At 32.8% G+C, this 19032-nt stretch overlaps 3 protein-coding genes across 6 annotated transcripts in view; 1 reads left to right on the forward strand and 2 right to left on the reverse strand.

The window, feature by feature from the left end:
* Positions 1 to 4902, reverse strand: part of LOC104223734 (ABC transporter C family member 2-like) — a 32361-nt gene extending 27459 nt beyond the window's left edge. The window contains exons 1-5 of one of the 4 annotated variants that reach the window (XM_070165128.1): positions 4817 to 4844; positions 3745 to 3834; positions 3003 to 3440; positions 2603 to 2781; positions 1871 to 1910 (exon numbers count right to left, since the gene is read on the reverse strand). In XM_070165128.1, coding sequence (XP_070021229.1) covers positions 1871 to 1910; positions 2603 to 2781; positions 3003 to 3335 — 552 coding nt within the window. In that variant the 5' untranslated portion in view covers positions 3336 to 3440; positions 3745 to 3834; positions 4817 to 4844. Of the gene's footprint in view, positions 1 to 1870; positions 1911 to 2602; positions 2782 to 3002; positions 3441 to 3699; positions 3835 to 4730; positions 4789 to 4816 lie in introns of those variants that run through there. The other 3 variants (XM_070165130.1, XM_070165131.1, XM_070165129.1) reach the window with 3 other exon arrangements.
* A 4799-nt stretch (positions 4903 to 9701) lies between these two features.
* Positions 9702 to 14537, forward strand: LOC138882789 (uncharacterized). The gene is made up of 11 exons (XM_070163422.1): positions 9702 to 9932; positions 10715 to 11542; positions 11648 to 11851; positions 12041 to 12172; positions 12255 to 12360; positions 12449 to 12529; positions 12646 to 12726; positions 12859 to 13195; positions 13303 to 13429; positions 14098 to 14471; positions 14531 to 14537. Exons 1-11 carry the CDS (start codon positions 9702 to 9704, stop codon positions 14535 to 14537), a joined length of 2508 nt encoding a protein of 835 aa, XP_070019523.1.
* A 1347-nt stretch (positions 14538 to 15884) lies between these two features.
* On the reverse strand, positions 15885 to 18509 carry LOC138882790 (protein FAR1-RELATED SEQUENCE 5-like). Its single transcript, XM_070163423.1, has 5 exons — positions 18164 to 18509; positions 17787 to 17991; positions 17087 to 17637; positions 16301 to 16911; positions 15885 to 16097 (listed from the first exon to the last, which is right to left on the reverse strand). The coding sequence occupies exons 1-5, from the start codon at positions 18507 to 18509 to the stop codon at positions 15885 to 15887; spliced, it is 1926 nt and encodes a 641-aa protein (XP_070019524.1).
* Between the last annotated feature and the right edge of the window lie 523 nt (positions 18510 to 19032).

The raw sequence follows: 19032 nt of genomic DNA on the forward strand, positions 1-19032 counted from the left end.
TCCTAAGATTCGGAGATACGGATCCTAGCACGGATACGGGTGCGGGGATCCGGCTAAAAATAATTTAAAAACATAAAAATATCTCTAAATTATGAGAAGTTTTGTGTAAATGATTGATTTCTTAGATAAAATATGCTATTTCCTTCAAAATTACTCTAGTTTTGGTTCTGATTTCGGGAATCAAATTGTATCTCGTCTCGAATTTTTCTGTATGTAGTGGTCAAAGTACCCAAAATTGTTTAACCAGATCCGGTATGGATCCCATACCCACACCCATACTAGTATCGTGTCGACACGGGTGCGGCACCTAAACTGCCATGTCGGAGCAACTTAGGTTTCAAGCTTCATTCAATTCAATCTTCATAATATTTTGATCCAGGTTTGTGTAAAGAGAATTCATAAATTGGGCTTCAATTCAATGGCATCATTCTGTGAAGTCTTGGTAATTTCAAGCATAAATTCAAATTAATCGAGAACAATTTTTTATTATTTAATAGTTTAGAATGACAACAAGTGTCAATTTATATCAAAAGTAGGGAACGAGACCTAAAACAGTCTCACAAGAATTGGTAACTAAACAGTCACTGCATGGTTTGGGACAATATATTGGCAATGCTGATAAGGAATATCAAGGAACACCGATTAGTCAACATATACCCCACATCCAATATACCATCCATTTCATTTTATGTGTCTTAGTTTGACTAGGCACGAAATTTAAGAATGCAAAGAATATTTTTGAAACTTGTGGTCTTAACGAAAAGTGTGTTTAACATACCAAAATTATCCTTTGAATCTTGGTCCTAGACATGTCATGTCATTCCTATAAATCATTAAGGGTAAAATGGGAATGTTGGAATAAAAAGTTAACAAATATAAAAATGTGGCGTTCTTTTTGAAACAAATCAAAAAGAAAAGACTCAAAAATTGTAAGCGATAACAATTTTAAATTTGGCACATCAAACTTCAGAATTTGACTATGTAAAAAGATGTATAGTTTGTGAAATTACACACAATTGTAGCATGAGTAGAATGTCTGCTACTCATTGCTTATAACCAACTTCAAGGGGAAAAAAACTTTACTTTGATAGTATTGGGACCTTCTGGTGACACCATAAAGGAGTTGTATTGCAAGTCACATATTTTATTCTCTCATGCTCTTGGTCCTATTTGATGAACTTGTGTTTTATTTCCCTTTTAAGTAAATTTATCACAACACACCAAGAAAAGCTTTAATTCTGAGGGAAAAATAACTGCTAATGTACTCACAGATTCCAAATTTTCCTATTTCACCAGTAATACCAAAACCATTCACAAAAATGGAGTTTCTTCACTATGCAACTATTTACTTTTAACACAAAGACCAGAAAAGGACTAACCCTACCATCTTTTCGAATTCAGGAATATTTCATGAACTATAAACACAGGAAGTAATAAAAATTCCTCTGTTCTGGGAAAATTCCAGAAGCATGAAATACAAAGAAAATTGTGAAATGAAAGAAGATAAAAGTAAGTTAGATTAAGACTCCAATAAGGTAAAGCAACTTTTGCTCCACGGTGAGTTCCAAACTCCAGTCCAATCATTAAGCTTACTTTCCCTTGTTTTTATTCCAAGGTCGGATTCGGGTAGGTAGCTCGAACATAAAGTTATTGTCGGAATGGTGGGAATTATTGTAGAACCAGGACTTAAAGATAAAGTTATAAGAGGTAAAACGAGTTGGGAATATGACTATTGCATTATGGCTTGTACGAGAAAGGAGACAATCAATGTAATTAGTGCATATGCTCCACAAATACGCTCAAGTAACATTTCTTGACTATTCACATGATATGAACTCTAGAGCACATGAAAGATGAGAAAGCAACAAACCTGGACAGCAACCTCACTGATGTACAAATACAGTACTGATCTGCAGATAAAGATAACAGCTTTGATTAGCAAGAAAAGAGAAAGATGTGAATGAGATTGTTCAAACGGGTGAGTATATCTGTTCATATCAGAATTTTAAGAGCTTTAAAACTCAAATCTACAAAGAAAATAATGACCCCTGATATGCCACCTAAACATCAACCGGAAACGGCAGGCATTGAGCCATTGACTAGTGATATTGCTCAGCTCCCACTATTTTTTAGCTTGTATCCATAAAGACCTTCATCAGAACTAGAGCAGCAGCTTATATTCAGGACTTGTTCTTTTTTATTTTCCTTTTCCGTGAAGGAATTATTGTTGACAAGCAGGGACCATCCTCAACTCACAATGAGATTTTACTTATACTTTTAATTATTTCCCCTATTCTTCTTTTTTTTCTTTTTTCTTTTTTATTTTTGGTGTTAGGGGTTTCTGTGTGGGGGGTTGGGGATAAAATCATAGCCCATGAATGAGAAAATATACTCATGGGTGACTCAGAAGATTTTGCTAAGGATGCAGCTATAACTCTAATACAAAGCACGCTCACTAAGAACCGTAACTGGGGGCGGGCGTGGCGGGGAAGGGGAGGGTCAGAATAAGAAACCCCCCCCCCAACACACACACACACACAAACGCAAAAACCTTCATAAATTGTATCAGTTCAAGAACTATCTAAGTGGGGGAACAACATACCCATTATAGTACTCTTTCACAGTCAGGATAAGATTAAGCATCACCACGTCCCCTACCAAACTGTATATTACTCCAAACCGAACAGACCACCTGGCCTCACGGATATATACCTTCGTCTCGAGAACAATCATCACCAGCATAGAGCACCAAGCAAGAGCCTCGATAGTCAAAGAAATTATCTGAAGAATGATAATATGGCAAGAAGTTAGAAGTGGCAAAATTCAAACATAGATATCTGTATACGTCCCCTCTGATAGAAAATCTATTTATCTAGGTACTAGCATACCGGACTCATACCCTTAAAGGAATTTTAAAATTCATAATATGCAATTCCAATGTATTAGCTTCACAAGCCGCATATTTAATCTAAGCACACACTATATCATAGAAAGAGACCTACCTCATATGGGGCAAGACCAGGTTGTCCATCTACATTCAAGGCTGACATTCCCATGACCAATCTAAACAAAGGTTCAGCAGTGCAATAAGCAGCTAACAGACCCAGCATGTAGTTATAGTAATTTGACCTCAAGCGGAACCTTTGGACTGAGAGGTCTTTTGTCATTTTCCATAGTCGGTATAAGCACAAGGCTAAAAGGACTAGATGACAAACAGAGATAACCAGAGTGTTTGTTCCGCATGGGGTATAAGCACCAAAGGCATTTTCGACAGCCTTTGACCACACACCGTTTGCCACTGGTTGGCAGTACCAATCCAATGGCTTGAAAACCATTGTTAATGATACCCCGTGTAACCCTCTACAAGCCCAATACTTTCTCGTACTCTGCCTCTCCTTCAAATGAAAATCATGTACCTCTGCATCACCTCTGTATTTGGCCTGCAAGAATATAAGCTTATTGCTCTCAGCGTATCAAGCACATTTCCCCTATTCAGAGTCATGAAATAATTTGACAATGACAAGTGCAGTATAAATTTTTCAGCTTTATTTGCAAGATATAGGTCAACTCATTAACATGAGCGAATGCAGAGTTCAGGCAGCAGGTAGGTTCACGCCCAGTCCACTGCATTCGGCTATAATTACGCATATGCAGTTGAAAATTTTTTGTACAACTTATATACTTAAACTGGATTTGTACCAATTGCTAGAGAGTTGTGATGGGTATCATGTACTCCGCACCCACCTAGTTAAAATCTTGAATACACCTCTAGTCATTAATTAGTTGCTCCCTGAGTATATCTTTCAACGAAGATCAACCTTTCCCAATACAAACCTAACATGAGAAGTTAATTCATGAATTATCTTTGTCTATATCTTTTCGTTTTCCACACAAATAGGAATCTCACAACATCAATTTATTTTCAGCATTTAACATCACTTGGGGAAAAAAAAAATAGGCTAGATTGAAATGTACAGACTTAAAAAGAAAATGCAGAAGTCAACTGATTCGTAATTGTAACCTCAAAGCAACACAAATAAAAGTTCAAAGGATCCGTAAATGCAAATAAAAAAAAATCCTCCCAGTAGTGTAGTTACCTACTAGCTTCTAAGCAATAGAAAACAGTTTACAGTACAATTAGCATAATCACACATGTGTGGCCGAGTGGTCAATAGAAAACAGTTTCCCGTCAAAGGCAAAAAACAGGGAGTAATTTCTTTCCATTTGCCTTGGTAGAGAGTTACCCGGTACCTATGCGGGTGGGAGGTGGCAGGTACCGGGTGAAATAGTGGAGGTGCGCACAAGCTGGCTCGAACACCATCATCGTTAAAAACAAAACTAAAAGGCATAATCACGCATACCGTAAATCACCTTAAAATATGAATCCAGCAAAAGGACAATTTCTGAAATGGGAACTACATAAGTCATAACATCTATATTTCTAGAAAAAAGGTAAAAGATTAAGCTAGATTTGAAGTCTTGGGAAGGAAATGTAGAAGTCAACCTCTTCAGAAATATCAATCACAAAAAAGCACAGCAAATTTCTATATTATTCAAGTCCAAAAGATCAACCAAAATCATCCCAGAAGCGGCTACTCAGCCATAGTTAATAATACAATTAACATAAGTAATAAACTGATATTAGATTACCTCAAAAAATGAACCAAACAAAAGTATACTTTTTGAAACTTCTTCACAGAGAAATCAGTAAAAAAAAAAAAAAAACTTACCAAAGAAATAGGAAAAATAAAGTAACCAGATTTGTAGGAAAAGATAGCGTCAAACAAAACGGCGAGTGGAAGAGAAAAAGAGATACCTTTTGGATGCTTTCTGCGGAGAGGACGAGAGCGAAAAAGTGTTTAGATTCTATGCAAACTTTATATATTATTCGGTGTTCAGTGTTGTCTCATGATAGAATAATGATTTGTGGATCCAAATAAATTTTGGAATTTAAAAAATAAAATTAATAAATAAAAAAAAAGTACTCCACTAGTTGTAGCAGTAGTAGTATAATTTTGAAAGTGGAAAAATGGAGCTTCGTCAGCGATGACGATAATTTTCTGAAAAATTGGAGGAGAAAAGTCAAAATTACTTTATAGGAGGCTAATTCAGCGAAATTGTTTGGTGAAGGCTGAAGAATATAAAAAGGAAATATTTAAAGGATAATTTAGAGGGTGTTTTGGGTAAGCAGTGAGGTAACAATAACTTGTTAGATTTATAAGTAGGCGTTTGGACATTAATATTATAATTTTTGAGAAAAAAATTAGTATTTGAAGTTAAATAAAAAAATAATATTTAAAATTTAAAATTATGTTTATACATGCATTTCACTTGAAAAAATGTTACAGTTTTGTGAGTGGGGAAAAAAATTCTAAAAATTTAGAAAAAGTGGTCAAAACTACTTTTTCGTCCTTGAAAAACTCATTTTCCAAAAATTTCTAAGAACTTGCAACATTTCATAGACAAACATATTTTTTAAGAAAAATTTAAAAAAATATGGACAAACGGAGTCTAAGTACTTTTCTGGTTTAATTATGGGTTTGCTAAACACTAAAAGCTTTTAATAAGAAAATCAGTTGAAAGTAATAAGTTGACCATTTTTAATTAACTTATATTTTTTTTAGTATATAAGCACATTTGTCCTTTCCCGGCAAGGATATTTTTAAACGTATACCTTATCTAAATAGTTTTAAGAATATTCAATCATTTTAGTAATACTAGTCTTACGATACGCGCGTTACGCGTGTACCTTATCTAAATAAATAATATATCTTTAAATAATTATGCAAATATTTTATTAAAATTATGTCTGAGTTATCATAAATAAAAGTGTAAGTTTGTAAAATTGAGAAATATTAATTCTGTGTACCTAACTGAATAAAGGGAAGAAATTACTATATAAAAATTATCAATCATCGGCATATTAAAAGTATAAGCCAATATATAAATACTGAAAATGTTTAAAAGAAATCAAGCGATCATCATTTATAAAAATAATATTTTTTTCAAAAAAATTTGTTGGTGGTGGAGGGGGGTGTAATTCCTAGTTTTTTATTTTCTTAAATCTTATATTTTCTATCATGAAGTTTTATCTCTAGATTACTCATCAAAAGTTTCTCAATTTTAGTGAACATGTTCATATGATAAATATGGAAAATTATTTAAATCTTATATTTTCTATCATGAAGTTTTATCTCTAGATTACCCATCAATAGTTTTTCAATTTTAATGAACATCTTCATATGATAAATATGAAAAATTATTTTTTCATAAAATATATTTCTAAATATATCTAATTGAGTGGATAAAAGATTAAATTTTTGTATATCTGTAAATTTATAGGCTTTCAATATTATTTATTTAGCCTCCTTTCTATCTCTTTATTTTAGAAAAATAGGTCAAAATTGTAATCCATAGACGTGTCTATGGATCCACGCAAGATAATATATTATTTTTTCCGACATTTTTACATTCCTATATACTATATCAAACTATATTACCCTCTCTACTCAAGTTTTACTATAATTACATTTTATATACCCAATTATAATTTATGTATATTTTAAGGGAATTAATAACAATAATAATTAGTGTCCTAAAATTACTCTAACATATATTCCACTCCCCCACGTTTTTCTCTTCACATCCCATCCCCTCCTACAGGTATCTTGCACTCACCCACGATATCACCGTTGACAATCATTAAAAATCTTTGAAGCTTTGAATTCTAATTTGGATTTTCAAAAAATACTATTTCCGAATCCGTTGTTGTTCACCGTGAAGTTTTGGGGTATATTCTATGCAGTCAAGGAATTAGAAAAACAAAAATTATAAATAAAAAAAGAGATTTAAAAAAAATGTGTAACAGAATTGCATTGAAGAACACATATTCCGATGAAATGGAGATAAGAGAAAAAATAGAACGGGAAAAGAAAAAGAAAACAAAAAAAAAACTGAAAAGAAATTAGCAAATGCTTTCGTTATCTAAATGCTGAAACATTGGCCATGGGTATACATTAGCAAAAGCTCTATAATATTATTGAACTGCAAACAGCAATTGTTGGTTTTTCCTTATAGTTAGATTAAAAAGATTAAAGAGATAAATAAAAGTAATTCCTATAGGATGTAGAGCAAAATTGACGACTTAAATTAGTGAAGTGCATACAACTGCGGTATTAAGAAATTGTATGTTTAAATTCACTTCTATGCAAGATCTATAGCTTCAATATGGAGAGAAAGAGAAAAGAGGGGAGAGAGAAGAGGAAAAAAGAAAAAGGGTATAATTAAATCCCTTAATTGAAGGCACAAATAATGAATTGGGAGTATTTTAAGGTGGATTGTATATATTTTATAAACAAAACTTGTTTATGTCGAGTAATTAACTAAACATGGACATCTGTATATGAATGAAAAAATCCTTTTTTCATTGATTTCAATTGACCTAACACGTGATATTTAAATAACTTTGTTTAACTTCAAAATATGTGTGGAGAAAAGGGACTCATGAATCGAAAAGGACTCAAATTTGGGCGAAGGTTATAATGTAATTTTCAGGTGTTATTATCCTTCTTTTATAAATTTATTATATTACACAGTTCAAATAAAAAAAAGATTTATAATACAAAAGCTAGTTGATTTTGAATTCCTAAATATTCGGAAAATAATGAACTGTTCTTTTCTAAATATTAGGAGATTAATTAAATTACTATTTTGTCTAGTGTGAATGTAATTAAGACGAACGACATTTCGATAAGGACTTCGTGCTTTAAATATAGTATAGGTAAAAAGAAAAGTACTTATTAGTGTTTTTTCTTGTAAGAGGGGAAATTCACAGCCGTTATAACCTTTGCCACAGCCTCTGCCCTTCAGGTGAGCACTTTGTGCGCACTAGGTAAACCTCTCTTTGTGTAATAGCCTGCAAACTACACAAAAAATGTAGATCGCACTAGACAAGCTCTGTGCGACAGGCTCAACCCAGAAAATATTGGGGGGGAGGGGGGATTCGATAAACCAACTGGACAACCCCGAAGGGTTGTACTTACCAGTGTTGTTAGACCAAACAAACCAACTATTTACTATACTAGTCTTAAGGTACGCGCGTTGTATGTGTTCCCCGTGTCAATAAGTAAATAATTTTTAAAAACTCACATATGTATTATATTAAATAATATCTTATTTATAATAAAAATAAAATGTATAACTTTCTAAAAATATATATAGGTTGATCTCAAATCCAACCCAATGAAAGCCCTTAAGTTTTGTAAGAATATCTTACGAAAATTATTGCTATTTTTATGCCTTAATACAGAACAAACAAGTAAAAAATATTACTTTTATCACAATGACGTTGCCATGTAACTCCTATAAAATTTAATAAGTAAAAATATATGTTTTAAAAATGACTAATGTTGAGTCAATGATTTGTAATAATGAATTAATATATATTGGGATTTATCATTTGTTTGAATATTTGTAAAAAAAGAAAAATAATTAAAAATAACTCATTACAATATATTTTATCTTCTATTATTTCATCCTTATTGTTTCAAGTTTACATACGTTAATAGAAAAATAATTATTGATTGTATGTTATTTTATAATTATTGAGAAAATTCTGTACATTTAAAAATATTTTTCAAGTCAAAATAATTATTGAGTGTAGCTTTAAATATTATATAAAATTTTAATTAATTTTAAAATTCTAAATATTAAAAAAAATTAACATGGAAGGTATTACAATTATGGTACAAACTTCATATAAGTAAATAATATATTCAAACTAATTTCTTCATTGATTTAAAGTTTAATATATTAGAATTTTCTATATAATTCAAATAAAGAGTTATTTAATAATTAAAATTTTAGTTTATGTAAAAAGTTTTAATATTAAAAAAATAATTAAATATAGTGAACAAAATTTTTATCCAAAAAATATAAAATAATTAATAAAGGAGATAAATAAATATTAAACTAACGTTGATATACGTAGAATGGATTTTGATGCCCTAATATATTAACATTTCCCGTGTAATCATGCAAATAAAAAAGTTTTAATAAGTAAAGTTTTAGTTGACTTCAAAGTACTAAATATTAGGGAAATAATTAAATAACTATTTTATCTAGTGTAAGTTTTATTTTAAAGGGATTTTTACCTATCTATACCATATATCAAAACTTATTACCCTCAATGTTTAAGGTTTGTATTTATTACATTTAAGCATACCAAATTACCATTTCTATACCATAATTCAAATTAGGGATATAATTAAGGGTTCATTTTTATTAGGCATAATTATAGGACTGTATCTTCACGTTATTTGGTTTACCCGCCCCTCTCTCCTCCCCCCCACACCCCCTACGATTTACCTTCAGTTCCCCACCCCCACGATTTACCTTCAGTTTTTTCTCCATTCTCGTACAATCTCTTCTCACCCACAATTACCATCACTTTCTTCTCCACTTAATTACCTTTAGTTTATAGTATCCCCACGATTTGAATTCACTTCCATCTTTGTCTTCAACTCTTAAATCATGAAAAAAACCAACACTCCCCAAAAAAATCATCAAAAGCTATATTAGCTGATATTCCAACCTTTAATTTGGGTGTTTTAACACCAAAATCACCACCAAAAAACCCACAAACGACGCATGCAAGTGAAAAAACTACTGGTATTTCATCTCCTAGACAAATTCGTGCGGAAATGAGAAGCAAGCATTTGCACGATGTTGATGTTGGTGGAGTTGATAAACTAGTCGACAGTCAACTGAAACGCAAGGGGAAAGAGTTGAGTGTAGATGACGATTTTGTAGATGATTCTCCCAAAGTTCCATCTATGAAAAAACACAAGGTCTCTCCTTCTTCATCAAAACCAAAGAAGAAGAAACCCTCAAAAAAAGTACCAAAATTGGTTAAGGAAAAAATTTCAATAAAGGTAAACACTATTTATGTTTCCTCACTGTTTTGTAGTTTGATTTTGGTTGTAAAAATCTGTTGTTCAAGTGTTAATTTAGTGTTCAAGTGTTTTTTGGCCAAATGTGGTATTGTCCTAATTTTGTAGATTATTTTTCGTAATTTTGTAGGTTTAATGGAACTGTGATACTGTAGTTAGTTTGTAGTTGATTTGTAGTCTGATCGTTAAATTGTAGAGATGGTATTTTTCATTGCAACCTGTATTGCTGCTACATTTAACTTCATTCTAAATACAATTTATCTACATGTTGTGAGTTACTTGAAGTAACTGTTACATTCTGTAGATAATGTTTACAAGTGCATTGTTCTTCTTTGATTGTTCAAGTGTATTTTGGTAAAATGTGGTGTTGTCCTAATTTTGTAGATTCTTTGTCTCAATTTTGTAGTCTAATTGGAACTGTGACTCTTAGACAGTGTATAAATGTAGTTAGTTTGTAGTTGATGTGTAGTCTGATGGTTAAATTGTAGATATGATATTTTTTATTGTAACCTGTATAGCTCATATATTTAACTTCATTCTAACTACAGTTAATCTACATTTATGTGAGATACTTGAAGTAACTGTTACATCCTGTAGATAATGTTTACACGTGCATTGTTCTTCTGTTATTGTTTTGTAGTTATAGGTGTGGGTAGGCTATTCTTCTTCTAGTTATATTTTGTATTTGTCATGTAGTTATATGTAGATTACTGTTTCCTTTTTATGCAAACTACTAATGTTCATTAATTTTATATTTTCTACAGAATGGACCTTACTTTGCACAACAAAATGTTGATTATGGTGTGCTTAGATTCCACAGTTTGTGTGATCCTAGCATACCTAGCCAGATACAAGCTTTACTCTCTCCGAATGCTTTAAGGGTTTTCAGAAAAACTTGTTTTGGTTACTTATTAGGTCTCCCCAAAATCTGTATGCAAAACCAATCACTTCATCTTCTGATGAAGTATGAATTGACAAAGTCTACTGACTCATATTTTTCAGTACTATTTAAGGGTGAAAAATTGAATTTTTCCTTGAGAGAATTTGGGTTGATAACTGGTCTTAATTGTGTGAATAAGTTTTCAGACTATGGTTACACTTCCACCTATGTTAGCCCTTTAATGAATACATATTTTCCGAACAAAGAAAGGGTTGAGAAATGGCATTTGAAAAAAGTAGTGACTAATAAAGCATGGGCAAACGATGTGGATGCGGTGAAGTTGTGCATTCTTTATATGTTGGAATTTTTTGTTTGTCCTTCTGATAAAGACCATGTGACTTTCATAGACAAGTTTATGTTCTTTCTAATAGAGTCTGGTAATTTTGAGTCATACCCATGGGGTATCAAATCCTTCAAGCAGGTTATTGAATCTGTCCGACATCGTCTTAATCCCCATGTACATTCTTATCTGATACGGGGATGCTCATTAGCCTTGCAAGTGTGGCTATATGAGTGTTGCTCGTCCGTCAGCACCGAGCTTGCTACGAGATGTTCTGAATCTATACCTCGCATTTTAAGATGGTCAGCTACAAAGGGGCAGATTTGGTTAACTGCAATTGAAGAGAAGATGATCAAGCCTGAGTGGATCAAGGTATTTTTTTCCACTTTTGTATGATGCTACAATTACATTCATAATAACTACATTGAATCTACATTTTTTTTGTCACTTGAATTAACTGTTATTTTCATCATTCAGTTCACAAACATGATTGAATCTGGAGAAGAGCTTGGAGTGCTTAATCTGCCAGACAAGATTCAATATGAAGATGAACATGGTGCTCAACCATCACATGTTCCAACTGCTGCTTCTCCATCATTTGAACCCAAATATACAGATTGTCAAGAGGACATTGAATCTGTCAGTAGCAAGCTCATGAAGTTGGAAAAGGGGATTGTGCAGGTATTATGAATAACTACAATATATTGACATAATTTGCTACATTTTGACTTCATTACATAACAATTATAGTATGTTATACATTGTAGTTAATTTGTGGTATAAATCTATAACAATTATAGTTTGTTGAATTGTAGTGTAACTGTAGCAGTTAGAATAAGATTACCAACTAATTATATATTTAATTTTTAGGTTGATGTAAAGTTAGATGCCTATAGGAAGGATGTTTTTGAGGAACTCTCAAGCCTTCGAGAGTTCATAGATCAATCTTTGAAGGGTGTTATGAATGTGATAAACAAGAGGTTTGATTTGGACGAGTCAAAGGTAAGAATTTACATATAATTTTGTACTAAGACTAATTAAGACATATGAATAAAGTAGTCTCAAATATTCCCCAAAATTGTAGTTTGCTGGTAGTTCAACAAAAAATAATTACCAACATCAAGGAGATAACAACCAGCAATTCCAGTTCAATGCTGGTAATCAACTGCATGGAAGCACAAGCAATACATGTATCTACAAAATTCCTGCATACATATCTACAAATTTCAAGACAGCATTATTAAATTATACTAATCATTTTTTTACTATGTGTTGCAGCTACAATTTCTCCAGAACATTTTCAACCACATGTTGACTTATATCCTGACTTCCAAGAAGCAGCTGAGGCATATAAAGCAGGTACAGAACCATTCCTTCATTACAATAAGGTTTTTATGCAAAATTTTAATAATTTACACCTTAACTACATATTCCTACATATATCTACAATTCTCATTCCCAATTATTCATTCAAGCTGATGTTTCACCAGAACATCTACAAGGAAATATTGTGGAAGAACCAGTAATTGATGAAGTGGCTGAGCCACAACAAGCAGGTAATATATTCTCTATATTCTCTATAACTCCATAATACTGTTCATATCTACATAGATCTACACTTATCTACAGAATGTGAAGTTCCACAGTCGCCAATTCACGGTGTGACAGTGACTGAAGTTGTCCTGAAGGCATTGATAAAAAAGTTGTTCCTGAAGGCATTGAAAACAAAGGTTTGACATTGGATGACTTTGAGCTGCCAGAAAACTTATCACAGTTGGTCATGTATGGCGAGCCCATACGAGATGAATCAACCCCTGTTCATCCCGGTAGAACAAGGCAACCGGGAAAACATGCACGATCACCTTTCACATCTTTGTATAGTTCTGGAGGCAGCACATCTGTTGGACCTAAATTTTTTTACCTCAAGCACCCCTTCACAAGTGTCATAGGTGAAAATGTAGATCCTGAATTGACAGAAAGGTTCACCAACTGGTTATACATTCGTAGTGATAAAGTATCTAGGAGGTATGAATGCTTCATTTTACACTGTCTGTTCACCATTTTTATACTTTAAAATTGTAATTCATTTTGTAAATTTTTTGTATTTGATCATCTTTTTTTTGTTATTACAGGAGGAAATATTACTTTTCCAAGAAGGATAACCAAATCAAGCCTTGGTTGGATTTTGGTTGTGAAAAGATTGATAAGAAGGACTGGTTTTATGACCTTGCTCACCCCGGACAAGTCATCAATAACACAGTAAGTATAAAGAACATAATCATTCACAATATCTGTTTTGTCTTCAGCTGTGTAGTGTAATTGTAGTTTATTTTTCAGCTATGATGTGTAATTGTAGTAATATTGTAGACAACATATATATGTTACTATATTTATGTCTCAGCTGTGAAATTTTGCTTTTTATGGACCTTATGTATCATATGTGATGATGATTGTATGTACAAACTGGAATTTTGGTACTTTTGACTGACTTGGAATCTCCGTGTACCACAACTGTAGTTACCTTGTAGTAATATTGTAGAGCTTGTGATTGTGCCTATTAATATTAACTGTAGGTTGAACTTGCTGATTATTGGGAGCTTAAGTTAGGTGGTATGTTTCATTTGTTCCTCTGTATAGTGAATAAATGTAGACAGTGCATAAATATAGTTAATGTGTAGTTGTTTTGTAGTCTGATGGGTCAATTGTACATATAGTACGTGTTCACTATGGTTCATACAAACTACAATTAAACTACATTTAGTGAGGAACTTGGATTAACTGTTATATTTCTGTAGTTATAGTGTAGCTAATTTGCAGCAATCAGTTAGAGTTTTTAATAAATTCAAATTGTAGTTAATTTGTAGCTGTCTTGTAGACAAGTGTGGTTACACCGTACCTTATTGTATATGTTTATTCTATTTTGGCAGCACATTGATGTTATTATGTATTATCTGCGAAAAAGAGGCAAATATGGCCCCAACAATAATACTAGGTTCACAACCACGGATTGCTTGTTCAAGACAAAGATTGAAAGAATCTATGACAAGTTCATAAGTTCTCCACCGGAACAAAGGTATTCGGTTGTTAAACCCGAGGATGATGTTGGAGAATATATTCTTGGGTACAGAATTCTTGCTAATGTTGCCTGGGATCTTGTTGACTATGTGCTCATGCCTGTGAACCTTGTAGAGAACTTCCATTGGTTGTTGCTAGTTTTTGACATAAAGGACAGACAACTTTATGTTTGTGATTCCATGGTGAGAGCAAACCGTCATAAAACAGTAGAGACATTGGTTGACAAGTTTTCAATCATTATCCCTCTGTATTTGTCATGCACTGGTTTCTATGGTAAACATAAAGACATTAACTTCAAGAGCACAAAGGCATACATCGAAAAACCAGTTACGGACCCTCTCGACATACAATGGATGGTTGCTGAGATTCCACAACAAAAGGAAGGCTCAGTGTAAAAAAATAATCTCCCTTTCTATATGTTTAATTTTTTTATTTTAATCATTTGTTATATAATGAAAAATTCTCATCTTATGCAGCGATTGTGGTGTATTTGTGGCTGCATTTGCGGAGTATGTTAGCCTTGGAGATTTGGCAATCCCAAAGGAAGATCTTTCTGATATTGACCAACACCGTAGACGCTATGGAGCTCTACTGTGGGACTATGCAACAAAGAAGCAAGAAGATGGGTCAATCAGTGAGAGTGAGGTTACTGGCAGGCTAGCAAGGAGGAAGGGTGCTCCGGCAAAAAACGAGAGGACTAGAGTGCAACGAAAGAAGAAATAGACTATTGTGTTCCTAGTTTGGTCTGTGAAATTTGGTAGTTGAATTGGAAAACAATGTAGGAAATATGTCATTTTGGTTTTCTACAACACTTTTTGTTGATTACATTATACTCGAGTACTCTGATTACATTTTTACAGCAACAGCTTTGTCTTACAATTTGACTTTAATCTTCAAGTTATTTTTATAAATACCTTCAAGTGCCAAGTAATATCTGTATATAACTGTCATTTGTTACACAACAGAAGGATAAAATAAATACAGGAATCATATAAGTAATTTAGCCATTTTTTATCAACAAGGTTTATCAAAAAAATTCAATTTATCTACATTTAAACTACGTCAAACTACATTTTAACTACAACTCCTCTACATATGAATAACAGGACTACAGTTCTAACACAGTTAAACTACATATTCACTACAATCTGGATACAATTTACGTTGAATGCATTCTTTATTAATATCAGTTTTTTTGTATACAGTAAATATTAAAGTTTAACTATTCTATAAAAAAAGACAACTTTAGATGCTTGACAGAATACATAAAAACATAAATAGTGCAGATACACAAATTGATGTTTATACTTCTTATTCATCTTCAAAAACTTAAACAATTACACAAGAAAATCCGATAATTTGAGCTCACTAACATTTATTTTGAATAACTATTCTAACTACATGATATTCATTTCTTTTTCGGCGCATTCTTGCAAGTTCTTTTGTTATGCCCTTCACCTCCACAATTACCACATGACACCTTGTATTTCTTTGACTTTATTTCATCAAATGTTTTATATCTTTCCTTGTGAGGTCTCCCTGGCTGCCTTTTATCTCCCGCCGGTGGCTTTACTACCTCATCCAAAATATGTTGTGGCACTTCTCATTTGCCTTCATCAGGAAGAGGATTTACTGGCATTTAATAGGTAAGCAGAAGGCTCTTCCTTGTGTAATACGGAGAGCAATAGTTTTCGTATGTTTCATTCCTATGCCTTAATGCTGCCAAAGCATGCGCACATGGAAGTTCATCAAGTTGGAATTGTCCACAACTACATTTCTTGTTTTCTAGACACACAATGTACCGCTTCACACCATCTAACACAATATGTATATGATCTGTTGAAGCCCTCACCTACAATTGAAGACCAAACAGAAATAATAATACATCAATCATTAAAATGGATTATCAACAATTTACCTACAAATCAGCAACAAATATATTACAGCTCATCTACAAACTATTATTACCGACAATTTGACTACAGTTTAACTACAATCTGGAAAAACTGCAGCTAGTACTTTTTTGATTCTACTGCACCAAAAAAAATATCTTACCCTTAGTTTCTGAGATAATGTACTGTTGTCTTCCAATTCTTTGTTGTATTTGTGACCAAGGTATGTGAAAGTAACCTTTGCCTTCGATAACTTTTCTTTTGTCCAACGTTCAAGAAGAGTCCTCATATACTCAAATAGATCAAGTATTGGAAGCTCTCTTGCATCTTTTGTTACAGCATTCAACGACTCGGCAATGTTTGACGTCATAGTAAAAGTTCTATTTACCGTTGCATGTACTCTTGACCATCTATGATAGCCAATATCATATAGGTAAGACTTTACACGCAGGTCTACCTCTTCAATCTTCAACATCCTTTCATTAAATTCATCCATAGTGTATGACCGTGCTGTAGCAAAGTACAATTCATGTAATTGTAGATGTCCCTTCTTGAATTTTGACCTTATATTTGTCCATATATGCCACATGCAAGAGTAGTGTGCCAATCCCGGATAGACAACTGATGTTGCCTTCAGTATACTCTCATGCCTATCTGAAACAACACACATTGAAGGTCTTTCACCATATGCCTCCTTGAATTGCTCAAAGAACCACTTCCAAGACGCGTCGTTTTCAGAATCAACCACAGCATATGCCAAGGGAAAAATAGTACCTACATTTTTAAGACATAAAATATGATTAAATAACAACTACAATATATATTGAGAAATATAGACATGTTAACTACATTCTTTTATATAACTACAAAATAACTACAACATAACTACAATTTAACTGCATTTTAAAGACTGTCTACAAAATAAGTACAAAATTATTCCATTATTTACCTGTTGCATCCATGGTGCTTGCTGTCAGCATAATCCCCCTGTAGGCTGACTTTAAGAATGTCCCATCAACCACTACTACCGGCCTACAATGTTGCCAACCATTTATTGATGTACAAAGAGCAACAAATGCGTATAAGAAGCAATCATCTGCTGCCTTCTTCAATTTAACAACAGAACCAGGATAATTCTTCTCAAGAATATAAAAATATTTGGGTAATTTGTTGTAGGAGTCACACGGATTCCCTCTCAAAAACTGTAAAGCTTTTTCCTTTGCTCTCCATGCTTGCATGTAGCTTAGGTTCAGTCCATGTTCGGATAACATGTCAGTTTGTATGTCCTTTGGTGTGTAAACAGTCTTAGGATCACAATACTTTGGAACGACCATGCTACCAAGTACTGCTGCAGTACGTTTGCGCTGTATGAATGTTTCGTCCATTAGGCAGCATGTGTGTTGACGACTGAAACTTCTTATCTTGAATATTGCCGAATCATTAATTGACGTTGCCTTGAAATGCCATTTACAGCTTTCAGCAACACATATAAGCCAGTAGCTACAAAAGAAATACAATATTTACACAAATTTATGAAAAAACTACAATTAACTACAAACTGACTACAATTTAACTACAATTTATAAAACCCACCTATCTTCAATCATACACTGATTTTGCTGATATATTATCCACAAATAACTACATACCTTCTATGACTAGATCTTTTTACTCTGAACTGGAACTTGTGCATCACTGAATAATTCTTCATTGCAGCAGCTACTGTTTGCTTGTCCTGATAAACTTGTCCTTCTTCAATATATGTTTGCGTAGATTCAGTTATTATTTCACTTTGATATTCCTCTATAGCTGGTGAGGATGGAAATTCAAGTAAGTTTAGGGATCCAGACGAACCTGCAAACAATAAATTCATAAATGTAGTTTCTATGTAGATAATTTTGAAAGCAACATTGCTTTATCCTTTTCAGTACTATGTGAGCTTTGTAGTTTAATTGTAGGTAATTGTAGTAATATTGTAGATAACATAGTAACACCATAACTCTCTGCAATGTCGAATCAAACATACCTGCACTGGTGCTTTCATTGTTGATTGCCAATTCCATATTGAAATCTCTTACGCTTATACATAAAGGATACGAACCTAAGTTTTTATTCTCCTTTTTGGTTTCCATGTAAGCACGAACCCCCATATCATTCCTAATCTCCATTGGAGGACAATTCTCGTTCACAATGTATTTGATTTCTATAATTTTATCCGATGTATCAATCGATAATTGTTCTGCAATTGTAGAACTGAGAATTCCGTAGTTTGCATTATCATCTACCACAATGGCATCAACTTCAAAATCTCTAAATCTGCCATAGTTATCCCAATTACCATTCGATTTCAGCATTATTGGGATTTTTGACATGATTTCGTGTAGTTGATAGGAAAAAAGACGAAGAAGAGATATAGTTTCTACAATTTGAATACTGATATCGACGAAGAGCAATTTTGTACAATTTGAGACGAAGAACAGATATAGTCTCTCTTCAGTAATTGTACAATTTGATTGCGTTTTTTGTGAGATCTCTTTCTGTTGAGGAAGGAGAGAATTACGCAACTGGTGCCTTCATCAGGAAGAGAGATCTCCTTCATTTCAAAATTGGAATAAAATCCTTGACAGAATCACATCAGATTTGGTGCCTTCATTTTAGGGCTTTTTTAATGGCAAAATCTACCTATTTTTGGATTGGTGTATAATTTGTAGTAAAAGTGTGGACCACATGGGTAAATAACAAATTATGAATATTTTTGGTAATAATGTTTGATATATGGTATAGATAGGTAAAAATCCCTATTTTAAAAGGGTAAAAAAAAATAACGGTATTTCGCTTAGGGCTTTCGTATTTTTAATATAGACGAACGATATTTTGTCTAGTGTAAACTTTAGT

The sequence above is a fragment of the Nicotiana sylvestris genome, chromosome 12 (genome assembly GCF_000393655.2).
Source record: "Nicotiana sylvestris chromosome 12, ASM39365v2, whole genome shotgun sequence".
Taxonomy (NCBI): domain Eukaryota; kingdom Viridiplantae; phylum Streptophyta; class Magnoliopsida; order Solanales; family Solanaceae; genus Nicotiana; species Nicotiana sylvestris.